Source organism: Ceratotherium simum, chromosome 24, assembly GCF_057802395.1.
Source record: "Ceratotherium simum simum isolate JZ-2026a chromosome 24, ASM5780239v1, whole genome shotgun sequence".
In the NCBI taxonomy this organism is placed as follows: Eukaryota; Metazoa; Chordata; class Mammalia; order Perissodactyla; family Rhinocerotidae; genus Ceratotherium; species Ceratotherium simum.
In genome coordinates, this window is record NC_141923.1 from 42,020,825 (window position 1) to 42,037,942 (window position 17,118).

Here is a 17,118-nt window from a genome sequence, read left to right on the forward strand (position 1 = left end):
GTAGTAGATTTTAATTTTTCTCCTTTTTACAGATGAGGTTCCGATGGGTTAAGTAACTGTGTCAAGACTACACAGACAGAGTGTGAACCTAGGTTTTCTGACTCTAACCCTACTGTATATTTTATTACTTCATGGCTGAGTTCCTTTTTGAATGTGTTGAGTTTGCTTTGCCAGTTGGACATTCAACTAGAAATGTCTAACAAGTAGAAATTCAGGACTGGAGTAAAGGAGAGAGTTTGTAACTATAAGTAATTTTTGAAAGTGCAAGAATAGAAGAGACTGGCAAGCGAGAGTGTAAAAAGAAAATAGAAATCATCTACATACAAAAAACAAGCGAGGCGAGGTTACGAGGAAGGAATGGTCAGCAGCACCAAGTACTGTGGAGGTACCCTCACTGCACTGGGTACCTCACTCACCCAGCAGGACCGGAATGTGTGAGCATCCTCAGTGGTGATCCACATCATTGACTAAGAAGTCAGTGACACAGAGAGATGCCTACAAACGTTTATTAATATACAAATGATGCACTCATTTAGCAAATGTAGAAAGCACATGTTTTTAAATGTCTGGAGCCTAATAAAATCTATTAAAATGTACTTGAAAATCCTAAACAAAGGTTTAAAAAATACTGTTAACAGACTTGCTGACTTACCCAATATCAGTATAAAACAAAAAATTTATGCTGCCGTAGCTCCCTAAAATAGTACAGCATGAAATCTTTATATATAAAGAATTATATTATTACTGAAAGTCATTATATACACAAAAGTGAAACTGTTAAGTGAGTATCTATAAAGTGATATGGAAACTTCAATTAGTAATCTATTGAGCTATGAATCCAGCTAGCCCTATGCTAGACATTATGACTTATAAGGCACATGAAACATTATATCTGCCCCCAAGGAGCTTACATTTATACATTGTTTTGTGGTGCTTTACAGTTATTTCTTCAAATTGTAAATGCCGTGTATCTATAACCAGGTTGAAAGCTTCTCAGGCACAAGGACAGCATCTTTGATGCTGTGGAGTCCCCACTTGAGAAGTGTCTGAAATCAATGGATAACTCAACTGGCAATACCTAGGCAAATAATAGCAATCGCTAATGACAACGCTACGGTGGCAACAATCTACTCAACAGGCAAGTCTCTGTAAAATAAGGATGTTTCTAAGCTGAAAAATATGGCCCTTTGATTTCATGAAAGAAATGAAATTAAGAAATATTGAATGATATACAATTAGAAATCTGTAATGCTCTTTTGCTAAAGAAATAAACAAAGATTATTTTGATAGAAAACCTTTATATTTGAGTTCTAGCTCTACTCCAGTACTTTTTATTTAAATGTTAAACCATTGGCTTTAAAAATATTAATAAAAGAGAAGTTAGTGTTTACATAAAACTAGGTATGTAGCACACTGACCAATTTAAAGCACTTTAGTAGTTATTTCTTAACATTTACATAAAAGATCAGAGCTAAGGTGGCCAAGCTTGTAGTCTGCTAAAAGTAAAAAACAGTCCTTGAAATTCCGCCCACATATATTTGATTTTCTCCTTAAAATGGATCAAGGGTATTCTTATTAAAACCAAGTAAACAATTGTTAATGCTTATCAAAATCCATCAAAGCTATCTAATTTACTATTAGGTTGACTTAGTTAACTAAATGGCTTTTTAGCCATTTTGCTTTTACATTTTTTTCATTAATCTACTTGTTTTGTAAAGAGCTTATTTTGCGATAAGTTAAAAAGAAACAGAAATAATAAAAAACAATTCTGTTTAGGTTGAGTGAATATAAATGAAAGACTGAAAAATTACTCATGCATCCTGCAGAGAGACACCATTCCATTTCTGCACTTGAAAAATCAAGGCCTCTACTTGTTCACATGGGAACTGGGATGAACACCTTTTATATCTTTGTACATAAAAATCAAGTATTGTGGTTACGCAAACAGGGGTAACCGCTGGGCAAATGGATGTATTGATACAAAAGAAAGTATTTTAAAAGGTCTCTTTCTGCCTTGGGCAGAGCCTCTCACACTTTTTCCTCAAAGTAACCTCAAGGCCCTTGAGAAGAGCTTTTACTCATAGAGGTGAGCAAAGGCCACATCTAACAGAAATCAGGGGCTTGGTTTAAAGTCACCCATAACAGCCACACATTTTTCTTTCTAAAAAGTTAATGCAAATTTTGCATTTTACTCCATAAAAATCCGTGTTTGTTTCAACACTGACTGAATAATCATCATCGGGTGATATATCAGGTCCATTCCATGGCTTTACGTGTTTCCCGCTTTCTGTCCACACACCAACGTTTCCAGTATGCTTCTAGGGTTCTACTGCGATCTTTGGCTTGTTCATGGGCTTCTCAATTTTGAGAAAATGATTGTAGAAATGTGAAAGTTATAATTAGTGATATTTTTCTGCAAAGGCTTTCTTTTTTCTCTTTTTTTTAGGGACCATTTTTTTGGTTGTACCCTCTACGTGAGGCAACGCAACCACTTCCTTGTTTCTACCAGCAGGCCTTGGTTCTGAAGTGTGGGTGCTGCTTCCTGCTTCTGTTTCTGGTGGCTCTTTCCATTTTTGTCTAAATGGACTTTTCACCCAAATTCCTGGTTTATTAAGTATATGCCTTATTTTCACTTGTAGAGTCTATGTGCACCCTGACTCCAGCTAGCTCTAGACAACGGGTTTGACTTTGACCATGGACCCCCAGGAAATTTACTAGGCAGCCTCCTCCAGTGTTTGCAACCTGCTGTTGCCAATCCTGCTTTGCCATTCCTTCTCTATTTTAGCTTCTCACCCAATATTCAGAATCCAGGGCTATATCGAGTCCATAAATAAACAGTATAAACATACATAAAATTAATACGTGACCATAACTACCGAATTATATTCTGCTCCCAGGCTAAGGGAAATTGGGTACAGAGCAATGAAATACCATTAGGATGTTTTCAAGGTTAGCTCATGGCAGTGGTGTAAACAGAGACGTCTAGGTGGTAAAGTAGGTGTCTACCAATTTTCAGTGGATGAATATTCTATATATATGAGAAGTGCTTTGAAAATGGGATATTTTAAGATTTTTACAAGTTGATATTTTGGTTGATGATCCTAAGCACTAAAATTATTTTTAAACCTATAACTAAATTTCAAACACATTTACCAGTCATCAGATCGAGTGCCTTCTTCAAAGTGGATATTTCCCACAGTCTCCAACTCAATTAAAAAAAATGGTATCAATAAGCCATGACTTTTCTTCTTTTGCTTTACTTCAATATGATAAATTGCTTCAATTCTGTTTAAAAATATATATGTAAAGCTATTAAAATCACAGCATTAAAATTCATGATAGATTTTTAAAAAACTGATGTTAAAATACAAGGCTTTTGTTAATGGATAAAGAAAGCTTGGTGTTAACAGTTAAACCAAGTAAAAGACATTCTATTCTTGGCAATGTTGTTAACCTCAGAATAAGTCAAGGTTAGAAGACTCTTCTGGCTTCACCACTTATGGATCTCAGATCTTAGACAAGTCACAACATTTTTATGCTGCTGTTTCTCAGTAAAATGGCAATATCAATAGTACATACACCTGAATAGGCTTTTTTGAGGATTATATGCAAAGCTCAAAGCAAAAAGTATGGCACAGAATACGGACTCAATAAATGTTAGTTATTATTTTGTTAGTATTATTACAGGGGAAACTAACTTATCCACTTAGTACCCTAGTAAATAAAAAAATTCTTACTAAGTCTTCTTGCTTTATATTGCTAGTTGATACTCAACTTGATTTTTTTTCTACATGATTCCAGACAACTGTGTATGTGCTTTGCCCAGTCTGTCTCGTCTGTGTCATGAGTTTCTGCACCATTAGCAGCTAATGGTAAAAAAACTAATGTTTTTAGTTTGCAGAAACTAGTGGTGTGACAGGAAGCCACTCAGGGGAAGTTCACTGTTCCTAATTAAGTATTGTCTCTGTAAAAAACTATATGCCACCTTTGAACCAATGATGCCTCTCTCTACTAGGAACTGGACTGGAAATACATTTCATATTTTACTTCATACTATAATTCTTTCCATTCCCGAAGAAGGGAACTGAGCTCAATTGATGGCCCAGAACATTCTATCCTCTCATGTTTCAAATTTGAACAACTAGATAACTCATTAAACATACTCATCTAATTTTTTGTTCCAGAATGTTACCCTTTCATTCAAGGCATTTAGTTTGGTCAATATCTTCTGTTGAAGACTTGGTTCTTCAGTGACAGTTTCACAGTTCTTTGATTTTTCAAGCTCAGTTACTTTATTGTTATTGGATCTATCATTGTGCCCTTTGCCAGATCCCTTGAGTTCAGCCAGTTCTTGTTCCAACTGTCGAAATCAATGTACCAGAGAACAAAATTTTTTAGTGGAATCTATTAAATATATAGTTAATTTAAATTAACAAAGTAGAAATCTAGATAATAAGTAGGCCAAACTTCATAAAAACATGGCAAGTTTGTGATTATAAATAACTTTGGTACAAGTTCAGTTGGCCAATTTCTCTTGACCAAATGAAAGACAATCTTAAATACTTCAAACATGGAAGTTCTTTCTACTGAAAATGAGGAAACCAAAGAAACAGATTTTTAAATATTACTGGTGAGTTTGCTCTATTAAAGCCAAAGTAAAATTATAATAAATGCTGGTTTGGGTATAAATAAAATATTTAAATTTGAAATAATGTGACTATCACCCTGCTTTTCAATTTTTCAATATTTTTTTTTGCATATATATAGGAGTGCAAATTTTTCATTTTGCTTAAGTCTGCTATATGGCTCAGCACAGCAATGTCTTTATTTTATTTTATTTTTTTTAAAGATTTTATTTATTTTTTTATTTTTTCCCCCCAAAGCCCCAGTGGATAGTTGTGTGTCGTAGCTGCACATCCTTCTAGTTGCTGTATGTGGGACTCGGCCTCAGGATGAACGGAGAAGCGGTGCCTCGATGCGCACCCGGGATCCGAACCCGGGCCACCAGCATCACAGCGCGCGCACTTAACCACCAAGCCACAGGGCCGGCCCAGCAATGTCTTTATTTAAAATTTTGATATTTGAGGCTTTTTTGTCCATAGGACTTTTTTGCATTTATTTGTATTTTTAAAGCTATTGCATTAAATATGATTTATCTTGACGTTTTGGGCCCTCCCTTAAATTTTGGGCCCAGGGCGAGTGCCTCACTTGCTTGCCCTAATCCCAGCCTTGTAGGATTTCAAGATATATTGTACTGTACATAGAGAACTGTATATAAATACAAATTTACTTATTATCTGTACTCCCTCTCTAGAATGGCTATATTCAGCTATTACAACACAAATTAAGCATATTTATAAAAATATCTGTAGCTTATATAATCTATAGTTATTATTTTTCACGTTTGCAGGTTTTACTTAATACATGAATTTGCACATGAAAATGGCAAATATAAAATGATTTCCATATACTGATTCTTCTGTGATTTTTATTCAAATAAATCATTTAAATTTTGTTAATGTTTTACTTTAAGAATATCTTTCTGATTATAATATGAATTTAAACCTGTTCATTTTAGAAAAAGTATTAAGTATATTTAAATAAAGACTTAGTTTTTAATGGCTACACACTATTCTATCTTAAGAATGAATGATTCTTCCTCTCTTGTTAAACATTTAGTAGTTTCCAATTTTTTGTTATTAATAATGCAGTGATGAATATCCTTATATATAAATATTTATCCAAATCTTTAGAATAGAGTGCTAGAAGCAGATTTACTTGGCCAAAGGCTATGAGCATTTTTAGGCTTTTAACACAGTCATGCGTTACTTAATGATGGGATAGGAAATGCATCATTAGGGGATTTTGTCACGTGAACATCATATAGTGTACTTACACAAACCTAGATGGTATACTACACACCTCGGCTATATGGTACTAATCTTATAGGACCACTGTCATATATGTGGTCCATTGTTTGACCAAAACATGATTACGCAGTGCATGACTGTATATACGACCCAAATTACACTCCCATCAGTGGTGTAATAGTGTCACACCCATCTTCACCAGCCTGAGTACTATCGCGTTATGCTTTGACAATTTTATAGGTGAAAATGGTTGCTTGTTATCTTAATTCACGTTCGAAAATTAATAATCAAGTTGAGCTTTTCTTTCAACTGTTTATTAGTCATTTTTTATTTCTTCTTTTGTAAAGTGATAGTTTATGTAGTTTGCTCAGTTTTTCTATTTGGATATTTACTTTTTGTCTTGTTTTATTTATGACTATGTTTATACTAAGGATATTATGTTTGTCCACCACGTTTGTTGAAAATGATTTTTTCAGATTGTCATTTGTTGTTTATTTTCATTAATGATGCTTTTTAGTACAAAAGTATTTTACTTTTTTTTTCCAATCAAGTCTACATTCTGTTCCTTTGTGATTTCTAGTATTTCTTTTATTTGGCAGGCAGTTAAATATATTAATCTATATATTCTTCATCTTTTTCATGTTTTTTTTTTACATTTAATTCTTTTTCCCCCACAGATATTTACTTTTTTGGTAAAGTGTAAACTAAGGATCCAACTCCCCTTCTCCCAAGTAGTTGGACTCTTTTTGCTAACACCATTTGTTAAATAATTTATTACTCTCTCATACTTTTTTTGAAAATACAATATACAAAGTTCTGTTTTGAGGTAAATAATCTTTAATTTTTAGGTTCTCCTTTTAGTAAAGGAAACCCAATTTATTCTAAATTTAAAAAGCACACATAATGTAACTACTAAAGTAGAGCCTGATATAAGGTTCCCACCTTGTTGTGTACCTTAATAGTATTAGTAAAGGGATATTTTAGCACTTTAGACAAGAAAATGAATTTTGAGCACAGCCTGCTGGTATCCAATAAAAATGCAGCTGAAAGATCTAACAGATCTTTATAACTCTCTGAATCATATTGAATTATACAGCTTTTTAAAAATCTTATAAATTAACAAGCCTATACCTTTTCTGAATTGCAGATTTCTAAGCACAAAATGAAGCTTAGTTAAGTACCTGAAATCAAAACTTATTTGGGGCAAACTTGACTTGAAACTCAGTATTAATAAAAAAATTATACATATATGTATACACATATACATATATATAAAATTTAAAAGATAACGCTATTTATCTGCCAGTTTTCTTAAGATGTGGCCATTGAAATTTTACAGTATTAAATCTTACATTTTTTTTCACAAAGCTCAATAATTTTATTTGTTCTTCTGGCAACTTCTGTAATTTACATTTTCGATCTTTCAGTTTTTCAATGTCTTCATTAAGATGCCTCTTAACAGTTTTTATACGCATATTATAATACATTACTTTTTTCATTGCTGTTGTCTAAAAGTGAGAAAAAACAAAAGATTAGCTGAAACAAAAAAACATTATAGGTAATTATTAGTGGTATTATATGAGTGCAATATGTTCTATATAACAATTTGAAAGTTTTGCATGCTCAATTACTAATAATGATGATGGTTGAAATGATAATGGCTATACAAAGTTCTATATTTAAACTTAACAAGCAAAATATAAAATTCCAAAGATTTTCTTTGTGGATAATATTTTAAGTGTGAGGCAAATTCACATTTATTTCCAGAATGACAACATAAAGAGACTACAGATAGAATTCAGCGTACAAAATAGCACCATTTAGCTAATGAGGCAGTACTACTAAAGGGAATATATAACTACATTATTCCCATTTGATTAATTTAGGAAAAAATAAAGAAATTAAAAAGAATTAAAAGCAAATGTAACATTATTCAATTAATTTTTTCTTTCTTTTTTTTTTTTATAATTTTATTTATTTATTTTTTTCCCAGTAGCTAGTTGTATGTCATAACTGCACATCCCTCTAGTTGCTATATGTGGGACGCGGCCCCAGCATGGCTGGAGAAGCAGTGCATCAGTGCGCACCCGGGATCCGAACCTGGGCTGCCAGCAGCAGAGCATGCGCACCTAACCGCTAAGCCCTGGGGCCGGCCCAATTCAATTAATTTTCTAAAAGCATGGCTAAGAAACAAGACTTCATGTTTTTTTTTCGAATCTATAAAAGGATGCTCTAAATCAACTTGTTTTAGATTGAGCAAATTACTAAATTGTTCATCTAATCCAATTATCTTGAATTCCTTAATACCAATGGATCATGAAGTTATTAATAAGTTTATCATGATAAATTGATTAAATCCACCATTAAGAAATACACCAGGTGGGACTGGTCCAGTGGCATAGTGGTTAAGTTTGCACGTTCTGCTTCGGCGGCCTGGGGTTCATGGGTTCAGATCCCAGGCGCGGACCTATGCACCCCTTGTCAAGCCATGCTGTGGCAGGCGTCCCATATAAAGTAGAGGAAGATGGGCATGGATGTTAGCTCAGGGCCAGTCTTCCTCAGCAAAAAGAGGAGGACTGGCAACAGATGTTAGCTTAGGGCTAATCTTCCTCACACACACACAAAAAGATGCCAAGTTAAGTTGAATTTCAGATAAACAACAAATAATGTTTTAACATCATACTTAACAAACTTACCTATACTTATTTACTTATACTAAAACATTTTTTATTGTTTATCTGAAATTCAAATTTAACTTGGAGTCCCCTAGGTGGGGGACCAAAAAAAAAGATAAAAAATCCTGCTTTTACTGTTTTTAAATTTTACTTTTGAATAAGTAATATGTTCATGTTTCAAAAACCAAAAAATTGCAAGATGTACAATGAAAAGTCAGCTTCCCATATTTGTTTCTCACCTGCCCAGCTGCCCCACCTTCCTCAGATATCCACTGATTTGTTTCTAGTGTATCCCTCCACAGTTTCTTCTTCTTTATTAAGCCTATACCTATACCTGTATATAGGAACAAAAACTGTGATATTTTACTATTCCTAAATTCTTTCAAAACCACTTAGTGTGTCATAACAATAAATATGAGTTATCAATCAGGGGTGTTTTTTCCTTGTTGTTTTTTATCCTTGTTATCAGTCAGAGATTTTTATCCTTGTTGTTTGAGCTGTCCCCCAGCCTCCCAGCCTACAACTTCGTAGGCTGACTATATTCACTTTGCTTTTTGTGTTTGGACTTTTAAGAATTAATGTCAAAGTCATTTTCAATAACTTTGGTGGAATTGCTTGTTACAGTAAAAGTTTTTTTTGAAAATTAGACTACAATGCCAAATTCAGTTGCATGTTTGTATTTCAGTTAAGACAAAATTTGATCCATTTGCTTGTTTGATGGCCAAAAAAGAATTAAAAGTCGTAAGCAGAAATATGCTCAACTACAGTTTCATAGTAATTATTTTTATAGTACTTAACAATTAAAGTGGACTTTTATGCCCATTAACTCATGGGATCCCCACAATAACCCTGTGAAAGGCAAGCACCATATTCATCATCATTATTTGAATAGTTCAGAACACTGAAGCTTTGAGAGGGGAAAGGCCTTGCCTAAGTGACAGACAGTAATGGATGCTACTGGGGCTTGAACCCAAGTCTCCTGGTTTGAACGTTCATGTTCTTCCCTCTGTCCCATGCTAACTCCCTGGAGATCCTCCTGGTAGGTCTTAACTTCACTTGCTACATTGCCCAACACAGCAGGATGCCGGAGAGATCCAAACATCGGTACACACAAAGGTGAGTGGACTGGAGCACAAAGAGGAGGTGAACCAGGGGAACAGCTGAGGTGGTGTCCTGGATCCTGGCCCCCTGGCCATGGTGGCTGAGCCAGCTACCCCCAAGTCCAGAGAACGTGGTGAGCAGCAGCAGAGGTGCATGTGCAACTCCAGCCTCTCAGCTGGCAGCACCTGCAGCCACGGGAAGTGGGGCAGCAGCGGAGGGGAGCCCCATGATCCCGGGCCCCTGGCTGCAGCTCAGAGCCTGGTAGCAGCAGCAGAGGTGCACACAGAACTCCGACCTCCCAACCGCAACAGCATCTATGGCTGCAAGGAAACGGGCATCAGTGGAGGTGGTGCCCGCAAACCCGGCTCCTTCCCTAATCTTCCCCCCGCTCTGCCACGGCGGTGGAGCTTTTGACCCAGGTGATCCCGAAAATGGCAGAGGCATCAGCCATCCCTGTACACCTGCTGCAACCACAGTGACACAGGCAACAGCAAGGCATCGGTGATCCCTGGAAGCACAGGCAGTGACAATGAGAGTATCGGTGACACCCCTAATAATAATTGGGCAATGTAGCCTTTGTTGGGTTATGGATGTTTTACTCACTGTAGAGTTATCATTCCTTTCTGTTCTGCCATGTTACTGTAGTTCCTCATGGTTTTGATGAATTGATCCTCTGCCCTCGCATTTGTGGTAGTAACCACCTTTCTTATTTGGATAAGGCTTTGGTTACTTTGGTTGTGAGCCGCTTCTGGTTGTATTTGAGAGCCTGCACTTTCCACCGTCCACTGCCTCTACTAGAGGATCATCAGTGTGCTCTTTGTGCTGCTTGTGCCTCTGAGGATGCTGGCGGCTTGCTGCTTACAGTGTCACTGTAGTCTCAGGTGTTGCCACTGGGGTCACCAGGCTGCGAGCACTTCTGCTGCTTCTGGGGTTTCCTGGGTCTTGTGTTCTCCCACTGGGTATCTGTGGGCTCTCCATGGGCTCGAGTGTTGCTGCCCTGTGCACCACCTGCACTGCTGCTCCTGGGTTACCTGGGAGTGCTGGGTGCACCACTACCAGGGGCACTGGGTTCATGGGTATCACTGTTGCTGCCAGAGGCCTGGCTTCTTATATGTAGCCTCCACTACTGGTAGAGCTGGTGTTGGGGGTGCCACCACTAGGGGCTGCGTCACAGGTTCTGCTGTGGTTCCTGAAGCCTCAGGTCGCAGTTGCCACCTGCCCCTACTGGGGAAGGGGCAGGGGCTAAGCCTCAAGTGTTGTTGCTGGTCCTGCAGCCTGTGGTCACTGAAGTGCTTTTTGAGACTTCAGGTCAGGACACCCTGCTTCTACCAGGGAAATCCGCATTTTAGTTGCTGTCCCCACTGCTGGAAAAACCGTCACCACTGCCAGGGCAGGAGGAGGGTACTGGGTCACCACCGGCACTGCTCTGTGTCCTGAAGCCTCAGGACGTGTGTTCCACCTGCCACCACTCGGTGGGGTTGGGGGGCCCAAGCTATGAGTGAGTGTTGCCACTGTTTGTGCAGTCTCTGGTTGCTGGTGTGCACCGGTGTACTTTGAAACCTCTGGTCAGGGCACCCGGCCCCAACCAGGGAAATTCTCACCTTGGATGTTGTCAATTTGGTAATGAATTCACAGCAAATAATTGCTCAAGGGTGGAATGTGCGATTCTCAAATATAGCCAGAGGCAGCTCAGGTAAGAGAAAGCAAAAACTAGTGCTATAGCGCCACTTACCGAAAAACAAAAGAAAAGCTTCTAATCTCCAATGGGTTAGTTAGAATCAAAACAAGCAAAGCTATACCTAAATAAGAAAAGTGTTTGCTATGACAAATGCATTGGTAGAGGAATAACTGAGCAGGCACCACAAAAAGCCACAGTAACATGGCATCACAAAAGGAAAATAACAATTCTTCAGAAACCAAACATAAAGTCATAGAAGAATGTGATCTAACTGGTAAGGAATTCTAATGGCTGTCATGAAGAAACTGAATGAGCTACAAGAAAACTCAGACAGGCAGTTCAATGAGCTCAGGAATAAAACCAGTGAACAAAACGAATACTTTACCAAAGAGATCAAAACTCTAAAAAAGAACCAAACAGGAATTCTGGAGCTGAAGGACACAATAAATGAGATGATAAATGCATAAAAAGGACTGGAAATAGAGCAGACCATATGCAAGAGAGAATTAATGAACTCAAAGATAGAAACCTAGAAATGATGCAGGTAGAAAAGGAGAGAAAACTGAGATTTTTAAAAAATATAGAAATTCTGTGAGAATTATCTGACTCCATTAGAAAGGGCAACACAAGGATAATGCGAATCCCAGAAGGAGAAGAGAGAGAAGGGAGCAGAGAGCTTGTTTTAAGAAATTATAGCTTAGAAATTCCCAAATCTGGGGAAGGAACTGGATATACAAATCCACAAAGCTAAAAGAACACCCAATTATCTCAATGCAAAAAGACCTTCTCCAAGACACATGATAATAAAACTGTCAAAAGTCAATGACAAAGATAGAATCTTAAAGGCAGCCAGGGGAAAAAATAATAACCTACAAGGGAACTCCCACTAGGCTATCAGCAGACTTCTCAGCAGAAACTCTTCAGGCCAAGAGAGAGTGGAATGATATATTCAAAATATTGAAAGATAAAAACTGTCAGCCAAGAATACTCTATCCAGCAAAGTTATCTTTCAGATATGAAGGAGAAATAAAGGTTTTCCCAGACAAACAAAAGTGGAGGGAGTTCATTGCCGCTAGACCTGCCTTACAAGAAATGTTAAAAGGGGCCCTCCTACCTGATATAAAAAGGCAATGGTTTGCAAAACTTTGAGCAAGATGATAAATAGACCGAATCATAAAATTGCAACTCTACATCAAAATAAATTACTAGGGGGGAAGTCCAGATGGCGGCGTAAGCAGACTCGGAACTCACCTCCTCCCGTGGACACAGCCAATTTACAACTACTCGTGGAAAAATTACCCCTGAGACAGAACTGAAAACTGGATAAGAGGAACTCCTGCAACAACAGACAATCCTAACTGAGGCAGAAGAGGCAGAAACTCCCTTCTGGAGAAGAAAAACGCCGCCTTTACAAGCCGCCAGCTTCACGGCCACAGGGAGCAGCTCACAGGTACACAGCCTCCCTGGAGGAGCGGGGCCCTGAGCCGGGAGCGCCCCCGCTGTGGGCATTTTGTGGACCCAGCACAATCGAGACCAGCGGCATATTGTCTGACTTTGCCTGCTAATAAAACATTGGGGAGTACCCTCAGAAAACCCGGTTCACAAAGAAATTAAACCGGCTCTTAAAGGGCCCGCACACAAACTCACCCATTTCAGACAGCATCCTAAAATCACCAGAAAGAAAGGTGCACAGTGCTGTGGTGAAAAGAGACTCACCTAATAGGCCCTGAGTGCATCTTGGTGAGGGGTGAGACCTCTCCAGGGACTGAGACATTGGTGGTGGCCATTGGTGTGGCCTGGTGTGGGCGTGCTGACACAGACGCCATTGGAGTTCTCCCTGAGGCCTGCTAGCCCAGGGTCTGCCCCACCCGCTAGAGCACCGATTTAATCCAGCGCAGCCAGAGCAGGCAGCCCACCCTAGAGACTGTCTCCACCCAACAACAAGCCCTCAGGCAACTTGTGGGCCTGCATAGATTGGTGACTGGATTCTCTGCAGCCTGGCAACTGAGCTGACTTTAGCGGGGCAGGGTGTGCACAAGGAGCGAGTGGAGAGTGTGGGGCAGTGGCGGAGTGTGTGGGGCTCCCGCCGTGGAGAGACTGGGTCTGCTTGGGGAGGTCAGGGCACGCACACGGGGCAGGACTGTGTTGACTGTCTGTGTGGACCTGTGGGCGGCAGGGCTTGTCAGCTGCAGAAGAATTGTGCTTCTCAAAGACCCATATAGGGGGTTTGCCTCACCTTCCAAAGCCTGAAACAATTGGGTGCTCCTGTGCCTGAGGCCAGCCCCACCCAGCTGCAATACTCAGAGAGCTGACAAGAGACCTAATAGGCTAGAGGCTTACAGCAATTGTAAGGCCCTGAGCCTAACAACCTGCCACAGTGGGGGCCTACTCACTTAAAAGAAATACTGCAACATAAATGTGGTGTTAGAACTTGCAGCCAACTGTGCTGGGGCTTCCCACACCTGATAAAGAGACTGAAGGGCCCACAACAACTACAAGCAGCTGAGCATTACAACAGCTGGCCAGGAGCATAACTTGGCCTCCCTGGGTGCCTACAGGGAGAGCAAACAGGCCACAACAGAAGGACACACATAGCCCATATAGGGGTCACCCCTGGAACATTGAGAACTGAGGGAAGCACACTGGAAGCCTCCTAAGGCATCACTTACATAAGGTCACCTATCCAAGAGCAGGAGACGTAGCTGACCTACCTAATACGTAGACACAAGCACAGGGAAAGAGGCAAAATGAGGAGGCAAAAGAATACATTCCAAGTAAGGGAACAGGACAAAACCCCAGAAAAGGAACTAAGTGAAACAGAAATGAGCAACCTACCTGACAGTTCAAACTAAGAGTGTTAAGGATGCTCACTGATCTGGGGAGAAGAATAGATGAACTCAGTGAGAATGTCAACAAAAAAAGGGAAGATATAAAAAAGAACCAATCAGAAATGAAGAAAACAATACTGGAAATGAAAAATTCATTAGAGGGACTCAAAAGCAGAGTAGAGGATACAGAAGAACGGATCTGTGAGCTGGACGAAAGACTAGAAGAAGTTACCCAAGGTGAACAGGTAAAAGAGAAAAGAATTAAAAAGACTGAGGACAGTCTAAGGGACCTCTGGGACAATATCAAGCACACTAACATCCGTGTTATAGGTGTCCCGGAAGGAGTAGAGCGACACAAGGGGGCAGAGAATCTATTTCAAGAAATAATAGATGAAAACTTCCCTAACCTAAGGAAGGAAACAGACAACCAGGTACAGGAATCACAGAGAGCCCCAAACAAGATAAACCCAAAGAGGCCCACACCAAGACACATCATAATCAAAATGTCCAGAATTAAAGATAAAGAGAGAATCCTAAAAGCCACAAGAGAATGTCAAGTTACATACAAAGGAAACCCCATAAGGCTATCAGCTGACTTCTCTGCAGAAACCTTACAGGCTAGAAGAGAATGGCACGATATACTTAAAGTGCTAAAAGGAAAAAACTTACAGCCAAGAATACTCTACCCAGCAAGGTTATCATTCAAAATGGAAGGAGAGATCAAAAATTTCCCAGACAAGCAAAAATTAAAGGAGTTTGTCACCAAGAAACCAGTGCTACAAGAAATGTTAAAGGGACTGATTTAAGGGGAAAAGAGAAGACCACAAATAGGAAAAATTATCTATTTCCATGATTAGAATGTAATGGATACAAATGCACAAAAAAGAGGTTAGATATGATATCAAAAACATAAAAGGAGGGAGGAGGGGAGTTAAAGAGTACAGCTTTCAGACAGAGGTCAAACTAAAGTGACCATCAATTCTGTATAGAAGAAGAAAGGAACAAAGAAGGACTACTAAAACACTGAGAAAAAAAAAAAGTTAAAAAATGGCAGTAAGTACATACTTATCAATAGCTACTTTAAACGTCAATGGACTAAATGCTCCAATTAAAAGGCATAGGGAGGCTGACTGGATAAAAAAACAAGACCCATATATATGCTGCATACAAGAGACACACTTCAGACCTAAAGACATTCACAAACTGAAAGTGAAGGGATGGAAAAAGATACTCCATGCAAATGGCAATGAAAAGAAAGCTGGGGTAGCAGTACTCATATCAGACAAAATAGACCTTAAAACAAAAACTGGCCTTAAAACAAAGAAGGGCATTACATAATGATCAAGGGAACAATCCAACAAGAGGATATAACACTTGTAAATATCTACACACCCAATGTAGGTGCACCTAAATATATAAAGCAATTATTAACAGACATAAAAACAGAAATAGACAGTAACACAATAATAGTAGGGGACTTTAACACTCCACTTACACCAACGGATAGATCATCCAAACAGAAGATCAATAAGGAAACATTGGCCTTAAACGACACACTAGAACAGATGGACCTAGTAGATATATACAGAGCATTCCATCCAAAAACCGAAGAATACACGTTCTTTTCAAATGCACATGGAACATTCTCCAGGATTGATCACATATTAGGCCACAAAACAAGTGTCCATAAATTTAAGAAGATTGAAATAATACCAAGCATCTTTTCTGATCACAACGGTATGAAACTAGAAATCAACTATAGGAAGAAAATCAGAAAAGCCACAAATACGTGGAGATTAAACAAAATGCTACTGAACAACGACTGGGTTAACGAAGAAATCAAAGAAGAAATCAAAAAGTACCTGGAGACAAATGAAAATGAAAATACGACAGGCCAGAATTTATGGGATACAGCAAAAACGGTTCTAAGAGGGAAGTTTATAGCGATACAGGCCTATCTCAACAAACAAGAAAAATCTCAAATAAACAATCTAACAATGCACCTAAAGGAACTGGAAAAAGAAGAACAAACCAAGCCCAAAATCAGTAGAGGAAGGGAAATAATAAAAATCAGAGCAGAAATAAATGAAATAGAGACCAAAAAAACAATAGAGAAAATTAATAAAACCAAGAGCTGGTTCTTTGAAAAGATCAACAAAATTGACAAACCTTTAGCTAGACTCACCAAGAAAAAAAGAGAGAAGGCACAAATAAGTAAAATCAGAAATGAAAGAGGAGAAGTTACAACAGACACCTCAGAAATACAAAAGATTATAAGAGAATACTATGAAAAGCTATATGCCAACCAATTCAACAATCTGGAAGAAATGGATAAATTCTTAGAATCATACAACCTTCCAAAACTGGATCAAGAAGAAGTAGAGAATTTGAATAGACCAATCACCAGTAAGGAGATTGAAACAGTAATCACAAACCTCCCCAAAAATAAAAGTCCAGGACCAGACGGCTTCCCTGGTGAATTCTACCAAACATTCAAAGAAGACTTAATACCTATCCTTCTCAAATTCTTCCAAAAAAGTGAGGAGGGGGGGAAGCTCCCTAACTCATTCTATGAAGCCGACATTACCCTGATACCAAAACCAGACAAGGACAACACAAAAAAAGAAAATTACAGGCCAATATCACTAATGAACATCGATGCAAATATCCTCAACAAAATACTAGCAAATCGCATACAACAATACGTTAAAAAGATTATACACCATAATCAAGTGGGATTTATTCCAGGTATGCAGGGATGGTTTAACATTCGCAAATCAATCAACGTGATACACCACATTAATAAAATGAAGAATAAAAATCACATGATCATCTCAATAGATGCAGAGAAAGCATTTGACAAGATACAGCATCCATTTATGATAAAAACTCTGAATAAAATGGGTATAGAAGGAAAGTACCTCAACATAATAAAGACCATATATGAGAAACCCACAGCTAATATC

General features: G+C 38.5%; 1 protein-coding gene across 1 annotated transcript in view; it reads right to left on the reverse strand.

Annotated features, from left to right (window-relative positions):
* LRRC9 (leucine rich repeat containing 9) overlaps positions 1-17,118 on the reverse strand; it is a 122,676-nt gene that overhangs the window by 82,071 nt on the left and 23,487 nt on the right. Inside the window, exons 8-10 of the mRNA XM_087448426.1 lie at positions 7,223-7,378; positions 4,164-4,360; positions 3,154-3,285 (exon numbers count right to left, since the gene is read on the reverse strand). Of these exons, the coding sequence (XP_087304552.1) occupies positions 3,154-3,285; positions 4,164-4,360; positions 7,223-7,378 (485 nt within the window). The remainder of the gene's footprint in view (positions 1-3,153; positions 3,286-4,163; positions 4,361-7,222; positions 7,379-17,118) is intronic.